The sequence below is a fragment of the Salvelinus sp. IW2-2015 genome, linkage group LG28 (assembly GCF_002910315.2).
Source record: "Salvelinus sp. IW2-2015 linkage group LG28, ASM291031v2, whole genome shotgun sequence".
NCBI lineage: Eukaryota > Metazoa > Chordata > Actinopteri > Salmoniformes > Salmonidae > Salvelinus > Salvelinus sp. IW2-2015.
This window is the reverse complement of record NC_036868.1, coordinates 24,185,836-24,202,512: the sequence shown is the minus strand read 5'-3', so window position 1 is coordinate 24,202,512 and position 16,677 is coordinate 24,185,836. Positions and strand designations below refer to the sequence as shown.

Below are 16,677 nucleotides of genomic sequence, written 5' to 3'. Positions count from 1 at the left end.
AGTGTAATCAATTTAGTCGATTCTTGTTGTATCTACGCTACATGATCTCAATCTGTAATCTGTGCAATCATGCTAAATAAACACCAAATAATAAATCAAAGTCGTAATCACATTAACCATCTAGGGGTTATAAAATGGAATCTTGAAACTATATTAAGGCTCCTTGATCCCAAACAATTTCTAAACCGTACTCTTGAATAATATCCCATACAGGTGTATAATCACATAGCACACTGCAACCATAACTTTGTTCATGTAAAATATACTGAGTACAGCAGATTGTGTTCTTAGCTGCTCTATATAGATACTATGAAACCAAAAAAGCAGTTTCTCAATAGTTGGAGAAATGCACCCTCGCCAAGTGATCATAATTAGGTACTGGTTAAGATAGCCTGTAGTAGAAATTGCTTTGCATCTATTTTACATTTTGTCTATGATTAAACAATTTCAAAGCTCAGTGCAACAAATACTGGCTCCTTGAGTTCAGCTAGTGGTATTGTCTGGAAATCAAACATCCCACTGTGTAAAGTGCATAGTTTAGATGGAATTGAACTAAGGTAGTTCTTTGACATTGGTGCCTGGAATGAGGTTGTTGTCCTTGCCCTCTATTAGATGGTCCCATTGATTGAAGTCTTTATCCATACCTGCAAAACAAAGACAAAACACAATTGACACATTATCCACACAAAGATATGACTCTGCTTCCTGTTTTATTAAATGGAAAAACTTTCAGAAGGAAAGGATCTCCCGTACACAGAATGACATTTGAACATGTCTGATGCACCTGTTGAAGCGGCCTGGAAACCTGTAATTGATTTCTGTCGGGCAAAAATGAGAGTTTGAATCAGGAAAGTTTCCTCTCACGACCTCTACAAGCCAGAATTTTGAATACAATTATATTTTAACGTACTTTACCAGTTGTCTGTGCGGTTGGTCCTTTTGGCAGTAGGAATGCGAGACATCCACAGGAAATTATAATTGCGTCAACTTTTCAAAGCGCTGGTTGTGCTTTCAGAATTCCATCACCTGAATCATGCGAGAACCATGTAAACACGTGCATGAACTCGGCAAGTTCATATATGTGTGTCGTATGTATTTTATATTGTGCGCATGCTTCAGGTGATAGAAATCTGAAAGCACTACCAGCGGTTTGAAAATTGATGTAATTATACTTTGAATATATTGCATCACATTCATACCACCAAATGGACCAAGCGGTAAAGTACGTTAAAATACCATTTCATTAAACAGTCTAGCTTGTAGAGGTCGTGAGAGGAAACTTTCCTGCTTCAAACGCTAATTTCTGCCCAACGGAGAATGCAATTCAACATCTGGTTTCCAGGCACCTGTTGAAGCAACCCTCCTTTACAAATCAAATGAACACCATACAGATCCTTACCTAGATGTCGCTGCAGGAATGCTAGCGATGCTTTATTACAGAGATCGATGGCAACCTGAGGGTTGATTTCTCCTTTCAGCTTCAGGATCTTCCCGATCCAATTGCCTGTCAGGAAGGTGAAGTCTGGGAAGCTCTGGTGAACCGTTCCCCTGTGGTGGGAGAATAGAAGAAGAAGAATACTTGAGTGGCCATTATTATTTTCAGATCACAGAAATGTATTTTCGATTAACCCAACTCCCTGAAAAACAAATGCACGCACACACACACAGACCCTGCAGAGTCCAAAGCCAGGGTCAGACACAGAAGCAAAAAGGACAACACAAATGTCATCGATGTGCTTCTCACAGAGGCAATTGTGTGTTCTTGGATTGTGAACTGTGAAGTTGGACTGTGAAAAGAAGTTCCTCCTTTGAGGAGGATATACAACTCAGAGTTTTTTTTTGCACTGATAGGCTGGTTTCAATTAAGGAAGTGGTTTTGTAAGTGCCAGACACGAGATAAATGACAGCAGACCAGAGTTRATTCAGAGATGGCGTTTGTTTTGTTTGGTCTTTTGTGCACAGATCAGCTAAACCAAATCGGTGTGGAAAACAAAACGAATCGTTCACATTGTCATCTCAGACACAATGAATGTATACTCTTTCCGTACTTAATGGTGACCATTTTCCTCTGTGTGGAGGAGGAGCCAGGTGGGACCAGTTTCCTCATTTGCATGATGTTCTCGGCCCACTGGAACTTCTCAGAGTTGATGAAGAAGATGGGCTGCTTTACCCTGACGTAGATCTCCTCGTCCAGGGGTAACATCCACGCGTCCAGGGCAATGCCACACCTGAGGAGATCAATAGCATTTACACTGTACAAAAATATGAACGTAAAGTGTTGTTTTCATGAGCTAAAATAAAAGATCCCAGAAATGTAACATACGCACAAAACACTTTCTCTAAATTTTTTCCCCATAAAATTTGTTTACATACCCGTTAGTGAGCATTTCTGCTTTGCCAAGATATGTCACGCCTGWCAAGTGGATGGATTATCAAGAAGCTGATAAAACAGCATGATAATTACACAGGTGCACCTTGTGCTGGAGACAACTCCACTCTAAAATGTGCAGTTTTATTACACAACGCAACAAGTTTTGAGAGAGCGTGCAATTGGCATGTAGACTAGGAATGTCCACCAGAGCTGTTCCTAGAAAATTGAATGTTAATTTCTCTACCACAAGCCATCCAACCTAATTTTTGAGAACCGCAGACAACGTGCAACCACGCCAGCCCAGAACCTCCACATCCGGCTTCTTCAACTGCGGGATCGTCTGAGACCAGCAACCCGGACAGCTGATGAAACTGTAGGTTTGCACAACCAAAGAATTTCTGCACTAACTGTCAGAAACCATATCAGGGAAGCTCATCTGCATGCTTGTCGTCCTAACCAGGGTCTTGACCTGATTGCAGTTTGGCGTCGTAACAAACTTCTGTGGGCAAATGCTCATCTTCTGTGGGCGAACGGTTTGCCGATGTCAACTTGTGAACAGAGTGCCCCATGGTGGCGGTGGGGTTATGGTATGGGCCGGCATAAGCTACGGACAACAAACACAATTGCATTTTATCCATGGCAATTTTGAATGCACAGAGATACCATGTTGAGATTGAAGCCGACTGTTATGCCTTTCATCCGCCGCCATCACCGCATGTTTCAGCATGATAATGTACGGCGGCTCCATGTCGCAAGGATCTACACCCAATTATTGGAAGCTGAAAATGTCCCAGTTCTTCCATGGCCTGCATACTCACCAGACATGTTACCCATTGAGCAKGTTTGGGATGCTCTGGATCGATGTATACAACAGCGTGTTCCAGTTCCCGCCAATATCCAGCAAATTCGCACAGGCATGGAAGAGGAGTGGGACAACATTCCACAGGCCACAATCAACAACTTTATGCAAAGGATATGTGTCACGCTGCATTTCTTTTTTTTTAAAGGGATCTGTGACCAACAGATGCAAAGTTGTATTCCCAGTCATGTGAAATCCAGATTAGGGCCTAATGAATTTATTTTAATTGAACTGTAACTCAGTAAAATCTTTGAAATTGTTGCATGTTGCGTTTATTTTTTTTCAGTGTACAAATAATATTATTGTGAGTTTGGGGGGTAGCCAAGAGATCCGAACCTCTTGACAAGGTCGCTAGGTGTTAGGGTAACGGTCCAATGCAGCTGTTTTAATCTCAATACCAAATCATTTCTGGGTAACAATTAAGTACCTTGCTTTGATTGTTTAAAATAAARAAAATGGTAAAAAAGAAACAAATTGCTTCTCAGCAAARACCAATTTCTCAAGCAAGAATTTAWCTAGGACTGAGTGGGAAACTGAAAACTGGMTGTTATTGKCAGAAAAGGTTGGAACCCTTTCTTTCTTATTGGTCATTTAACTAATATACCGCCTGGTGATGTCAGCAGGCCAAAACTCCATCCCATCAAAACAGGCTGATATTTCAGGTAGTCTTTTCAAACAGCTCAACACTAAAAGAGCATMATTTTCACAAGTTCACAGTATYATTCCAACCTCATAGTGCAGAAATATATTTAAAACACACAGCACTTGAAAAACAGACTTATTGGTATAAGCCAACCATCTAAAGGACTGGTCTGCAACATCACACTGAGAAACACTGATTTAGTAGGCATGTCTATCCAAAGTGACACTATATTTTCAGTTTACAATATGGAACCATGGGGGAATCAAACTCACAACTCTGGTGTTAAAGCACCACGTTCCAGCCAACAATCGAAACCAGATCTTAAATGTGCCACTTGATTAATTTTGATTAGACTTGTCGAGAGAGAAACGTAATCTACATTTGAAAACTGAAACGACTGTTTAAATGTGACTAAATTGAGAAGGATAGCTCTTACTTGAAGTTGATCTCTTTACTGAGTGCTTCGATCACTGTTGCTCCACCGAAAGAATGGCCCATCACTGCTATCCGGCACAAGTCCATAGAGTTCTGGGAAAAAGGGAAGATACAGGGTGATGTCATTCATTACCAGGATCATAGGATATGATTGAAATGCCAGGGTATGATTCAAACAGAAGACAAGTAATCGTACTACAAGTTTTTACACAAGTTACCKGAATACTAATCGATAGTTCATGCACAACTCTTAAGGCCCGTTTATTATCCAATGTGGAGGAATGTCAAAACAGCTATCAAAAACTGTTAGGTGGAAGAATATCCCTTTAAAATCTATAATTTAACTGATGAAAACAGGTGGCCTTGCTTATTTTGTTTCTTCTACAAAAAAAAGGGGGTTATAAAGAGTTTAACTTGGTGTGTCGTGAATAAGCTGAGCGTTATCTAAAGGCAGTGTATTTAGCCATTCACAACAGCAGAGAACACAAAAGGTTAAAGAGTTGCTGGTCGCTGATTGTTCCATTTCAGACATAAAATAGTCACCGCCAAAGTCATCCAGTCAAASTCTGTCCCGAGCACGTTCTCCACCTTCTTGCCCGAGTTGATTTGGATGAGTATATCCAAAGCCTTTATGCATTCATCGGCTCTCTGTTTCACCTAGAAAGACAGTCAATTTCAAAATGTCATTTGTCTTCCTAACAGGAGGCAATGCAAATGTGGAGAAATACAATATTCCTCAATGTTACGGCAGTAGTGGTATTACATTCGTAAGTCAAATGTATCACTCAAAATGTAGGGTACTGAGGAATGGATCAAACAAGATGATAACGAAATCTACACATTACATTGTGTGTGACATATTCATTTCTGTATATTACTATGTGTACCTGTTTATTCCTGAGGGGGAATTCACTCTCGCCTGGTTTCAGAGATCTGTAGTACATCCATTCCTCTACCAGGTTCTCTGGGGCCTCAGGGTTGGGTTTAAGTGGCGGAGACTCCTCTTGTTTCTCCTCGGGCTCTTCAGTCTTTCCATGGTAGAAGAATGTGGCAGCGGCAGATTCATCCCTAGAGTAAAACAACGAATAAGAAATATCTTTCAGCGGCACAAATACTGACATGTTAAAAAAACGCTGGCATGTGAAAAATTACACTGAAGTTCACAGCAGAAAGCTTAACCTGTATAGTGTGGTGGGCTTTAGGCCATAACAGATGGGGTTAGGCCATAGAACAGCCATTATGTTATCCATATAGTCCCAGCAGTCCATACGGATAGAAATGTGATGACCTAATTTGTACCATTGTCTGCATATCCTTCCCACTCCCACCCTGAGATAAACAGCCAGGCCGCTCATGCCTGTAGCCTATGTGGGGGAGACGGTCTGTGTATTTATGGAGAGTCCTCTGTCATTGTTAGCTTAAGTAAATGTAATATAGACTGGAGCATCCCTTCCTCTGTCCATTGGATTCGGGAGCGCTTTTCAAAGTCTCTTTTCATGAATGAAGTGGACAGACTGTGTACAGCGTGTGTAGAGAATGGGAGAGAGTGTGTGTAAAGAGCATGTGGATTACCTGTGTTCCACTGCTGCTACTATGAAGCCCTGTGAGGCCAGTTCTGCGCATATGGCTGAATATAAAGTTCTGGGGGGGAAAAGACAAAAGGCATAAAATAATGTCCTTATAAGATAATGTGGAGAATGTACAGTGCCTATAGAAAGTATTCACACCCCTTGACTTTTTCCACATTTTGTTGTGTTACAGAGTGGCATTAAACTGGACAAGTCGGTAACAAAAGGGGGCAATACTTATTGACTCAAGACATTTCAGCTTTTCATTTTTAAGTCCACTTTGACATTATGGAGTATTGTGTGTAGACCAGTGACACAATCTCAATTTAAATCAATTTTAAATTCAGGCTGTAACACCAGTGGTGGGAAAAATACCCAATTGTTATACTCGAGTAAAAGTATAGATACCCTAATAAAAAGTTACTCAAGTAAAAGTGAAGGTCACACAGTAAAATAGTACTTGAGTAAAAGTCTAAAAGTATTTGGTTTAAAATATACTATTTCGGCAATATTAAGTATCAAAATTAAATGTAATTGCTCAAATATAATTAAGTATCAAAAGTAGAAATACAAGTATAAATAATTTCAAATTCCTTATATTAAGCAAAGCAGACGGCACCATTTTCTTGTTTTTAAAATGTACAGATAGCCAGGGGCACACTCCACCACTCAGACATTATTTACAAAATATGCATTTGTGTTAAGTGAGTCTGCCAGATCAGAGGCAGTGGGGATGACCACGTGTTCTCTTGAATAGTGTGTCAATATCGCAATTTCCCTGTCCTGCTAAGCATTCAAAATATAAACAAGTACTTTGGGTTGTCAGGGAAAATGTATGGAGTAAAAAGTACAATATTTTCTTTAGGAAGTGTAAGTAAAAGTTGTCAAAAATATAAATAGTAAAGTACAGATACCCCAAAAAACTACTGAAGTAGTACCTTAAAGTATTTTTTCTTCAGTACTTTACACCACTGTGTAACACAATAAAATGTGGATACAGTCAAGGGGTGAGAATACTTTCTGAAGGCACTGTACATGTAATGTGAACAATTAAATGGTAACTTCTCTCTGTACCTGAAAGCTCCAAGTCCATGAGAGAAGACAACTACTGGACACTTCCCATTCTGTTTATATGGGGCATTCATGGCAGCAGGTATCTTAAAAGATCCTTTACAAAAAAAACAACAAAAAAACATGTTATAACAACTCAAATACAGTTTGTGAGTGATCGAATAACATACTTTACACTGCATAAAACATGGTACTGCATAAAACATGGTAGATCTAGCCTACATGAGTTGTACGATATGTTCCAGGATCACTATAGCTAAAATAAACTAAATGGTAATTTATCATAGAGTAAATATATTTACCAAAGAAGTAATTAAAAATCAGTTCACTCAGGCCTCTGTTGATATTCATGAAGTCTGCAAGCCCATAGAAATATTCTTTGCTTGGGATCCAGTCTGGTTTTTCAGCATCCTCGTGTGCTACACATGGATAGTATAGCCGAAAGAAGGTACCCTAGTGACAGACAGTTTCAGCATGGTCTCAGAACATTTCCTATTATTCTGTAGGTGAATCCGAGACACTCCATTTAGTATGATCACTAATTTGGTATGATGTTTCATATAGTCTGTATTAATTTGTAGATTTCCATCATCCATTTCGTATATGTTATGAATTGCAATTTGTACAAAGTTCCAAATTAAATTAATACAATGTTAGGAATTTCCAAAATGTACAATAAGTTACGACTGTACAAACGTATGATATGTTACGAATTCCAAATCCAAAAAGAAGTAGAAAAGTTGCTAATTAGCTAAAATGCTAAAGTTGTACATGATAAGAATCAAACAAGAAACCATCCACCCCCCTTTCGTTTTTACCTTAATGCCTTATTTAGTAACCTTGTATCTTATGTAACCATACCAAAGTTAACATGTCATACTAATTTCAGTCTCACGGATTTACGTTTACTATGTTACGTCTAGTCTATGAGACCAGACTGACAGCTTCAGTTGTTGTTACCAGTTAGTTTTGCATTTAGGAAAATGAAAACAACACTGATTACCTTTACAGAGTGATCCATCATGAAATCTGAACATCCCACGGCATTGGGCCCTTTTGCTGGGGGGATCCCTAGATTGTTACTACAGGAGTTTGAATTTCCCATTCCTGCGAATAGACTCAACTTGCACCTCAGATCTGTCAAAGGAAGTAAACACATTAGAATGTCACCGAGTCAGTTAGCTTTGTTGCAACCAAGAGAGTTAGGACAATGTAAAAACTATTGGTTGCATCGAAGCTATAAGAGTCCATCATTAGCTAAATCGACCTCAGTTACTAGGTTGGCTAGTAGCTGATAAAGTTAGTTAGATATAGCTACCGTTGCAGCAGTTTTTCGTTGGGAACAAATCGGGAACATTGGTTGGGACAATGAAGTCAAAAATTTTATAAGTAAACCAAGACAGGCCACCGCCTGTCGTTTCCAATGTGAACAAATGAGTCATAGTGGGCAGAGCCAAGCACGAGCCTGCGAGATCCTATTGGCGTTTCTAGCAAAGATCTGCATATGTCCGTTAGGTAACGCCTACTCTGAAGTGCGCGTGCGCAATAACTCGATTACAATTTTCTTTTTGCAAAGGCTAAAGTCTACAAATCCTAGTCCATTCTTTTCGTAACAGATTTTAGTTTTGGAAACAGAAAACTGTATTGAGATCAAATGTTTCATCGATGAGAAAATTTGCCGAATTTCGGTCAAAATACATCTCGTTCCATATTTTCCAACTGCACGCCATTACCCTACCATATTTAGTAGTGAGTGGAAACGCCAAGCGGATGCTTCACATTTTACATCAAGCGAAATATCTGTCTCTTTGTTCTATCTGTTATTAAAAGTGGTCCACCGACTGACGTAGATAGTTGTTTAATGTTAGCATTTGCTATCTACAGACTGACAGCTACAGGGCACGGTCTTGGCGTCTCTCTCTGCATGGCTTCTATGTAGTAATATGTGTGTGTAGGTAGGCAATCTGTTTGAGATTATTTGCGTTCCATCATGGAATTAATGTAACGTTAGCTAACTAATTTCGCGTTTATCCAAAGATTATGGATATACTGTCAAAATACATGTCTCTCCCCWAACAATGGGAGTCATTGACTACAAAGCGGCACGGCGGGCTGTTTAGCTTCCGCCTGTTATTTCTTTGGATTGGTGGATACATCTCATTATTGTAATCAATTTTTKAATATTGAATGAGGGTTGTAGACGTCAACCGTCTGTATTCAATGGAGAGAGATGCTACGCTACTAGCCTCATGGCATGAATATGCATAGCCACTATCTCCAAATAGTGTACAGGTCAATGAGGAACTCTTTCATGCAAGGACACTTGGTACTCCACAACTGTAGGGGGTGGTAAATTCAACAATTTGTGTTTTCAACAAAGCGGTAGTCCAAAAGTAAGAATTGTCCACAATGCTTTAGATAGACTTCATTTGTCTACATTATAATCGATAAAGATGAAGTTGGTGAGTTGATCCAACATGAGGAGAATTTACCATTAACATGCACTATATTTTGTATGCTAATGCAGTTGATATGGCTACTTGGCTAGGCTAGCTGGTTAGCCAATTACCGGTAGCTCTTTTTGTTTGCCATGACTAGCATGTTAACGTTACCTTGCTTACAGTTAACGTACTGCAATTAGTTATCACACATTTACACGTTTTTGAACACTGACAAGCCAGCAACCAATTATTGACAAGACCGTTTTTCTTTTGCATTTGCTATGCAAGTTGCTATTGTTGTTGTTCTAGCTAACTTAGCTATCATGCCTGTTCARAGATAACGTGCGTAGCATCTCTTTCTTTCAGTACTGTCTGTCAGGTCACCCCACCCTGCCTTGCAATGTCCTCAAATTCAAATCCACCACCATMATGTTGGACTGTGGGCTGGACACTACCTCTGTCCTGCAGTTTCTACCACTGCCTCTGGTGCACAGGTGAGACTAAAGTGATGTTCACAACACAGGAGGCTGGTGGCACCTTCATTTGGGAGAATGGGCTTGTGCTAATAGCTGGAGTGGAGTTAGTGGAATGGTATCAAATACATACATCAAACATATGGYTTATGTTCATGTCTATTCTCTACGTTCCGGACATTATTATGAACCGTCCTCTCAGCAGCCGCCTGCGGTTCACAACAGTGCTGCTGTACATCGGCCACAAAGCAGTTAGCATTGGGGTGGTCTTGCGTTGCATACCTCGAAAACCACGTTGTTGTCACGACTCCCATTTATGGAAGCCTGGTTCTCAACGAGGCTACATCTTCCCCTCCAAAATAATCCCTKAGGTTAACATTACAAGGACATTTACCATTAAGCCATATTTGCCCCTACATCTGCCATGCCGTGATGATAGAGTACCCTCTCTCTTTTCCAGCCCAAGGCTTTCCAAGCTCCCTGGATGGGTGTCTAAAGATGGCACAATAAACCTTGAGAAGGTATGAGGTCACATTTTGTTTCATGCCTATTTCATCTACTATGGATTTATTCATAATTTGAGTTGACCAACATTTCTCCACACATGTTTACCTTCAGGAGCTGAAAGAGTGTGCAGGTCGTGTCTTTGTAGACTCACAGCCAGAGTTCTGTCTCCCTGAGGTAATGTAAACCTGGATATAATTCAGACCTTCAACCTGTAAATAAAATTATCCTGGGCACTTCATAATTCACTGTGGGTAACATCATCCCATGTTAATGTGGTAGTCTTACTTATCGTGTCTTTGTCCATCTTCCTCACTCAGAAAGAGCTGTTGGACCTGTCCACCATAGATGTCATCCTGATCTCCAACTACCACTGTATGATGGCCCTGCCTTACATCACCGAGCACACAGGCTTCACTGGGACTGTGTACGCCACAGAACCAACGCTGCAGATCGGCAGGTAGGGAGGGTGACTGCCGTGACTAGATTCATCTGTCACATTCTAGAATCACATTCTAGAATTGGCAACAATTTCAGAAAAATGGCAAATCACATTCTAGAATCACATTCTAGAATCACTAGGATTGGCAACACAGGGAATGTAAAGACTTGTTGGCAACATTGCAGAAAAATTGAGTGATTCTAGAATGTGATTCTAGCAATTCACTTTTAAGAATCACATTCTAGAATCATTAGAATGGCAACATTCCAGAAAAAATGTCAAGGGGATCTTGGATATCACCAGCTGATTCTACCTATCTGCCCTCAGACTTCTGATGGAGGAGCTGGTAAACTTCATGGAGAGAGTTCCCAAGGCCCAGTCTGCTACCTGCTGGAAGTATAAGGAAATACAAAGGTATGGGCTTGGTGACAGGCCTGACCAATGCCCTCCATGTATTAGTTTAGGATATGTCAATTTATGATATACATGTAATTCATAAACTGAGAGCACACTCTTTTCATGACACCGGTTACACTAGCAGGATAGGCCAATTCTTCAATCATCTTTGCTGATAGCAATGTTGTGTTTCCTTAAGTGGATGAATTGGTCTAATTTAGCATGCATGGTAAAGCCTCAACCCATAGCTACCTCTTCCAATTCAAATGAGCTTGAAAGGGGTGAATAATGACCTTTTTTTGTTTTGTGTGATACAGCGCCATCGATAGAACGCAAAAATAGAGAAGCGTTCTAAATGAGCGAGGTGTCAAAGCGGACAACGCGCCAGTGTTGTCATTATCATTATAATTCAAAACAATGCATTCTAAAATAAATGACATGCTCACATTTGACGAGTTTAGCCATTACATTTTAAACCGTTCAAGCTAGAGACACCAAACCAGCTTTCACATGTTCAGGCTATCCTATCCAATCAATTAGCCAGTCAGTCAGTCAATACATTTCTCCATCTAACAACTTTTCCAGGAATAACCAGTCCCTACCATTACTTAAGCAGTCACTACCACTACACAACTTATTTCAATATCATAAATACTTTTTWAAAAACCTAGCAAAAACAAATTTTCTTCAGGAAATGTACTTCTCTAGTTTGGAGTTAGCCTGTTAGCTAGAAAGGTATGTTAGAGTTTACATTTCTTCTAATTATAATGTGGGGAGGTCAAAATAATGAAACTATCTACCAAATCTATTCATTTTAAAATGTTGATTACTTGCCCTTATTTGCTAAGATGATGGGGGTCCCTGGGCAAGAAAAGATTAAAGACCCTTGATATAGAGACTGAATGTCTGTTTAGGCTGCTCCCTGGCCCGCTGAAGGATGCTGTTGAAGTGTCGACTTGGAAGAGATGCTACAGTATGCAGGATGTCAACTCTGCTCTCAGCAAGGTGCAGCTCGTGGGCTACTCGCAGAAAGTGGTAAGAGATCCGTCTTGTGCACTATAATTCAAACACACACACTAATTCACGTAATAACTTAAGCTAACTTTTATAATTTCTCTCTCCAGGAGCTGTTTGGCGCCGTGCAGGTCACTCCCCTGAGCTCTGGTTACTCATTGGGTAGCTCTAACTGGATCATCCAATCACATTATGAGAAGGTTTCATACGTCTCTGGCTCCTCCCTCCTCACCACACATCCACAGCCCATGGATCAGAGCTCCCTAAAGAACAGTGACGTTCTGATTCTGACGGGCCTCACACAGATGCCAACCGCCAACCCAGATGGCATGCTAGGGGACTTCTGCAGTAACCTAGGTATGTGGTGTCCTGTTCCCAGGTCTGTTTGTACTGTCTTGCCAACTCCTATGGTCATTGGCTTTCATCAGTGCCCATTGCTCCATCAACAGTACAATTAGCTAATCTTTGATTTTAGACATGTACACAGAAAGCTAGCTACAGGTTGACCTATGACGTTGTGTCGGACCAAACTGTCTGTTGTGCTTGTAGCCATGACGATCCGTGCGGGTGGCAACGTGCTGGTGCCATGCTATTCCTCGGGGGTGATCTATGATCTCCTGGAGTGTCTTTACCAGTTCATAGAGAATGCCAATCTTGGCTCCACCCCCTTCTACTTCATCTCTCCCGTCGCCAACAGCTCTCTGGAGTTCTCACAGATCTTCGCAGAGTGGTGAGTTCCAGAGCCATAGAATTCAAATTCTTCTAGCACATTCTATGACCAGTGCTTTTTGAGCTGTCTGTAGATTTCACTTTGCCATTTCTTTCTTGTAATAAAAAATAAAAAAATAAATCTCAATAAGACAAACCTGTAAAACAGGTTAACCTGGGTTAAATAGAAAATGACTGTTGGTAGCAAACTTGCCCCTGGAGATAAGTCTTTTCCCCTCTCCCTACACATCCAACAGGCTTTGTCACAATAAGCAGTCCAAGGTCTACCTTCCAGAACCTCCTTTCCCTCACGCTGAGGTAAGGCTCTGTCTTTAAATTCATTCGTTTTAAAGAGAGTTGCTGCCATATGAAATTACATTGCACCATGCATTTCATTTGCATCTTTGACTTACTCAATCTATCATAACTTTATACATTTTAACCAAAATGTTCTTTACAATTTAGCTATAGCTGTATGTTGGCCTATCTCTGACACTTGTGTCTATATATGTTTCAGCTGATTCAGACGAACAAGTTGAAGCACTACCCCAGTATCCATGGCGACTTCAGCAGTGAGTTCCGGCAACCGTGTGTGGTGTTCACCGGACACCCGTCTCTTCGCTTCGGGGACGTGGTACACTTCATGGAACTGTGGGGCAAATCCAGCCTCAACACTATAATCTTCACTGGTGAGTACAACTACCAGAACATGGCAAGTTGCCAGCCATGGTACCATGTCCCTAATCCTGTGCTAGCTAGCTAGTCTGTCACAAGAGACTTGACCTGCCCCTAAAGCTTTGTGGTCCATAAGAAATATAATTAGTAGACTATATAAAACAAAAACGCCAGATTCCGTGGTCCCAAGGTGCCTAAAATATGTGGTCTAATAAATTAACTGTTGAAATGGTTCTCTTACTCCCATAGAACCAGACTTCTCCTACCTGGATGCGTTAGCCCCGTATCAGCCCCTAGCCATGAAGTGTGTGTACTGTCCCATTGACACTCGCCTCAACTTCCACCAGGTCTCCAAGCTGCTCAAGGAGGTCCAGGTACTCAATTCACTCAATATCTGGAACTCTTTTTTTTTTTTAAGTGAATGAATCTATGTTGAGTTCAAAATGAAAGTGAGGAGATACTGTTTGTTCAAATCAACCACAATTATACATGTATAATGTAATGCAATGTTCCTTTTTTTCACCTTGGACACGTTCTTCCTCTACCTTTTTGCACATAACCTTTCCTCCCAGCCTCTCCATGTGGTGTGTCCAGAGCAGTACACCCAGCCCCCACCAGCCCAGTCCCACCGCTCAGACTTGATGCTGGAGCTGCAGCCCCCTCCCATGCCCTATCGCCGCTGCTCTGTGCTGGGCCTGCCCTTCAGACGCCGCTGGGAACGCATCCAGCTGCTGCCAGAGGTAGGGCCTGTTGCAACACACTTGTCTGGCGTTTCTATACTCCTAAGTCTCGTTCATCACTCTGCTGTTTTGAAGAAGCCTGGAAATCGGGGCTAGCAATATATAAACCCCTTCTGGCCAAAAGTAGTGTGCACTAAATGGAACATTAGGGTGTTGTTTAGTTTTTTTCCCTAACAGTCTCTAAACCCCTACCTCTCGTCCCTCTGTAGCTGGCCAAATCCCTAGTGCCCTCTGAGATCAAACCTGGCATCTCTGTAGCAACTGTGTCCGCAGTTCTGCAGTCCAAGGATAACAAGCATACGCTGCAGGTCAGTGTGAGTGTAGGTTTTGTGTGTGCGTAATTATGTGTTGAATAAGTAAATTGCCCAGAAAGGAAAATTCATTAGTGTCAGCAGCAAAGCTATGATGTTTACACCACTAACTATCTTGTCTGTGTGCTACCAGCCAGTCCCCAAGCCCCCTCCGCTGCCCCCCAGTAAGAAGAGGAAGCGTGTAGTAGAGGAACCCCCAGAAGTGCTGGCCCCCAAACCCCTGCTCAGTGGAGCTGTACCCCTGGAAGCCTTCTTAGCCATGCTACACAAGGTGAGAACAGGGGAGAACGACTGCCCCCTCTTATTGAAGCCATGGAGGTTAAAGGCCGACCGCAGTACTGCAGTCATTGGTTGCAGAAAACAGGGCCCCCCCATTATAGTGAATGGAAAAATGGCAATCTTCATGTAAATAAAGACAATCACGGTACCAGTAGTTGCTTCTAATACACCAGATGTATGTCGTTGAACTGATTATTTTAGAATCGAACACAGAGGTTATAAGGATAATTTAGTTGCTAATGGCAGCCTGCAGTAACCTGGTCGGACTTCAACTTGAGTTACTCAATGAGAGGGGGCAGCTCTGAGCTAGCCTGCAACATCACTTCCTGGAATAGCGCAAACTGCGCATATTATTTCTGCCATGAGATGCCATCTTAACCGACTTAATTTGGCTCCAATGCGCTATTGAGTCTAAACATAAGAATAAATAATGTCACGTGATCAGTGGATGTGTCCATTTATATATATATATATTTATCTCTCATTGGGTGAGAGGGACACCTTCAAAGCGTTGGACACTGATTACATATGTGTATGGCTTTTCCCCTATTCCTTTGGCATCGGCGTATCTTAAGAGACAGGGTTCATGTAAACAGTATGGTGATAGCTCTCCCTCCAAGCTACCAATTGGCTCAGGAGAGCTTCTGCCTTACACTTCGGTGTCTTCATATATGCACCCATTTAGGCTCAGCGGTCTTCTTCCTTTCTCTTCCTTCCCAGCACGGTATCACAGAGGTCAAGGTAGAGGAGACAGCAGACGGCCACATTCTGCACCTGCAGGCCGAGGACACCCTGATCCAGCTGGAGGAGGACGGGACACACATTGTGTGTGACGACAACGAGCCACTCCGCACCGCTCTCAGGGACCTGGTGCTGCGCTTCCTCATGAAACTCTGACCTTTACCCCCTAACTTCAACCTCACCGATTTTCCTCAATGTGCGCGTTTGAGTGTTACATTGCAGTTGGCAGCTGCAGACGGACTGTTCTACAAATCTGGCATTCTAAATGGCTACTTATTATAATTGGTAGATCAGTCCGTCTAGTCACCAACTGCTATGTAGTCAATCTCAAACATGCGCTTTCTCGGCTTGTCTCCTCTGTTCAGCTGGTGATGTCATTGTTGTTTGTTTTGTATGTAAGCAGGGTGTACTTTTATAAAATACATTAAGGATAAAGTTAGTAACTTTTATTGATTCAAAATAATCATCCCACACACAAATGTCCAGGACCAATATTAGAATCAGTTCTGAAGGGTCCTGTTTTCACTAGCAAATACATTTTCATTTAAGTCTTTTCAGGGTAAAGTAACAAACAGTGAGAAGTCAATTGTCCTCTCTCCACCAAGGAGGAAGTGAAAATTCCTCCAGATTCCACAGGAGGGTGTGACAGTGCTTTACAGACGCCATTTGGTAGAATTCCTTATTTCATAAACTGCAATTCCTCAATACTGTCACTTGGAGGTCATGAAAAACAGGTTGATCATGCTGATAGAGTACAATACTAGGATAGGCTCCATTTAGTCAAAGTACATCACTGCCAAATACTTTAAGACMGGACAGCTCAACCCTCCATTATGCATGATTAGATTTCACAATTTACAKGGAAAATAATTGTTATAGCTTAAACTCTCGTGACATGACCAAGTCCACATTTTTTCAGTGAAGAGATCTGTAGTCAGGTTTTGGCTCGGGACTGGAGTAAGGCCAATTAGAAAAGAAGAGTTTGTTTATTTTATTTGTCAGGATT

The 16,677-nt window shown here is 41.3% G+C and overlaps 2 protein-coding genes across 6 annotated transcripts; one reads left to right on the top strand and one right to left on the bottom strand.

Annotated features, from left to right (window-relative positions):
• Positions 1–418: 418 nt before the first annotated feature.
• Positions 419–8,404, bottom strand: LOC111954204 (platelet-activating factor acetylhydrolase). Its single transcript, XM_023973741.2, has 11 exons — positions 8,266–8,404; positions 7,951–8,084; positions 7,250–7,400; positions 6,951–7,044; positions 5,881–5,949; positions 5,196–5,376; positions 4,852–4,965; positions 4,310–4,401; positions 2,049–2,228; positions 1,400–1,548; positions 419–644 (listed from the first exon to the last, which is right to left on the bottom strand). The coding sequence occupies exons 1-11, from the start codon at positions 8,387–8,389 to the stop codon at positions 553–555; spliced, it is 1,380 nt and encodes a 459-aa protein (XP_023829509.2). The 5' UTR covers positions 8,390–8,404; the 3' UTR covers positions 419–552.
• Positions 8,405–8,786: 382 nt separating this feature from the next.
• Positions 8,787–15,930, top strand: ints9 (integrator complex subunit 9). 5 transcript variants are annotated; one of them, XM_023973738.2, is made up of 16 exons: positions 8,787–8,902; positions 9,755–9,882; positions 10,322–10,382; positions 10,480–10,542; positions 10,686–10,825; positions 11,135–11,221; positions 12,118–12,238; positions 12,328–12,574; positions 12,767–12,947; positions 13,183–13,243; positions 13,443–13,614; positions 13,850–13,974; positions 14,173–14,340; positions 14,550–14,654; positions 14,785–14,922; positions 15,651–15,930. In XM_023973738.2, the coding sequence occupies exons 2-16, from the start codon at positions 9,818–9,820 to the stop codon at positions 15,825–15,827; spliced, it is 1,911 nt and encodes a 636-aa protein (XP_023829506.1). In that variant the 5' UTR covers positions 8,787–8,902; positions 9,755–9,817; the 3' UTR covers positions 15,828–15,930. The 5 variants fall into 5 exon arrangements, with proteins under 5 accessions (XP_023829506.1, XP_023829507.1, XP_023829505.1 ...); XM_023973739.2 differs by having other exon boundaries at positions 8,810–8,898; XM_023973737.2 differs by lacking the exon at positions 8,787–8,902 and adding an exon at positions 9,316–9,409 and having other exon boundaries at positions 14,550–14,648.
• Positions 15,931–16,677: the final 747 nt, after the last annotated feature.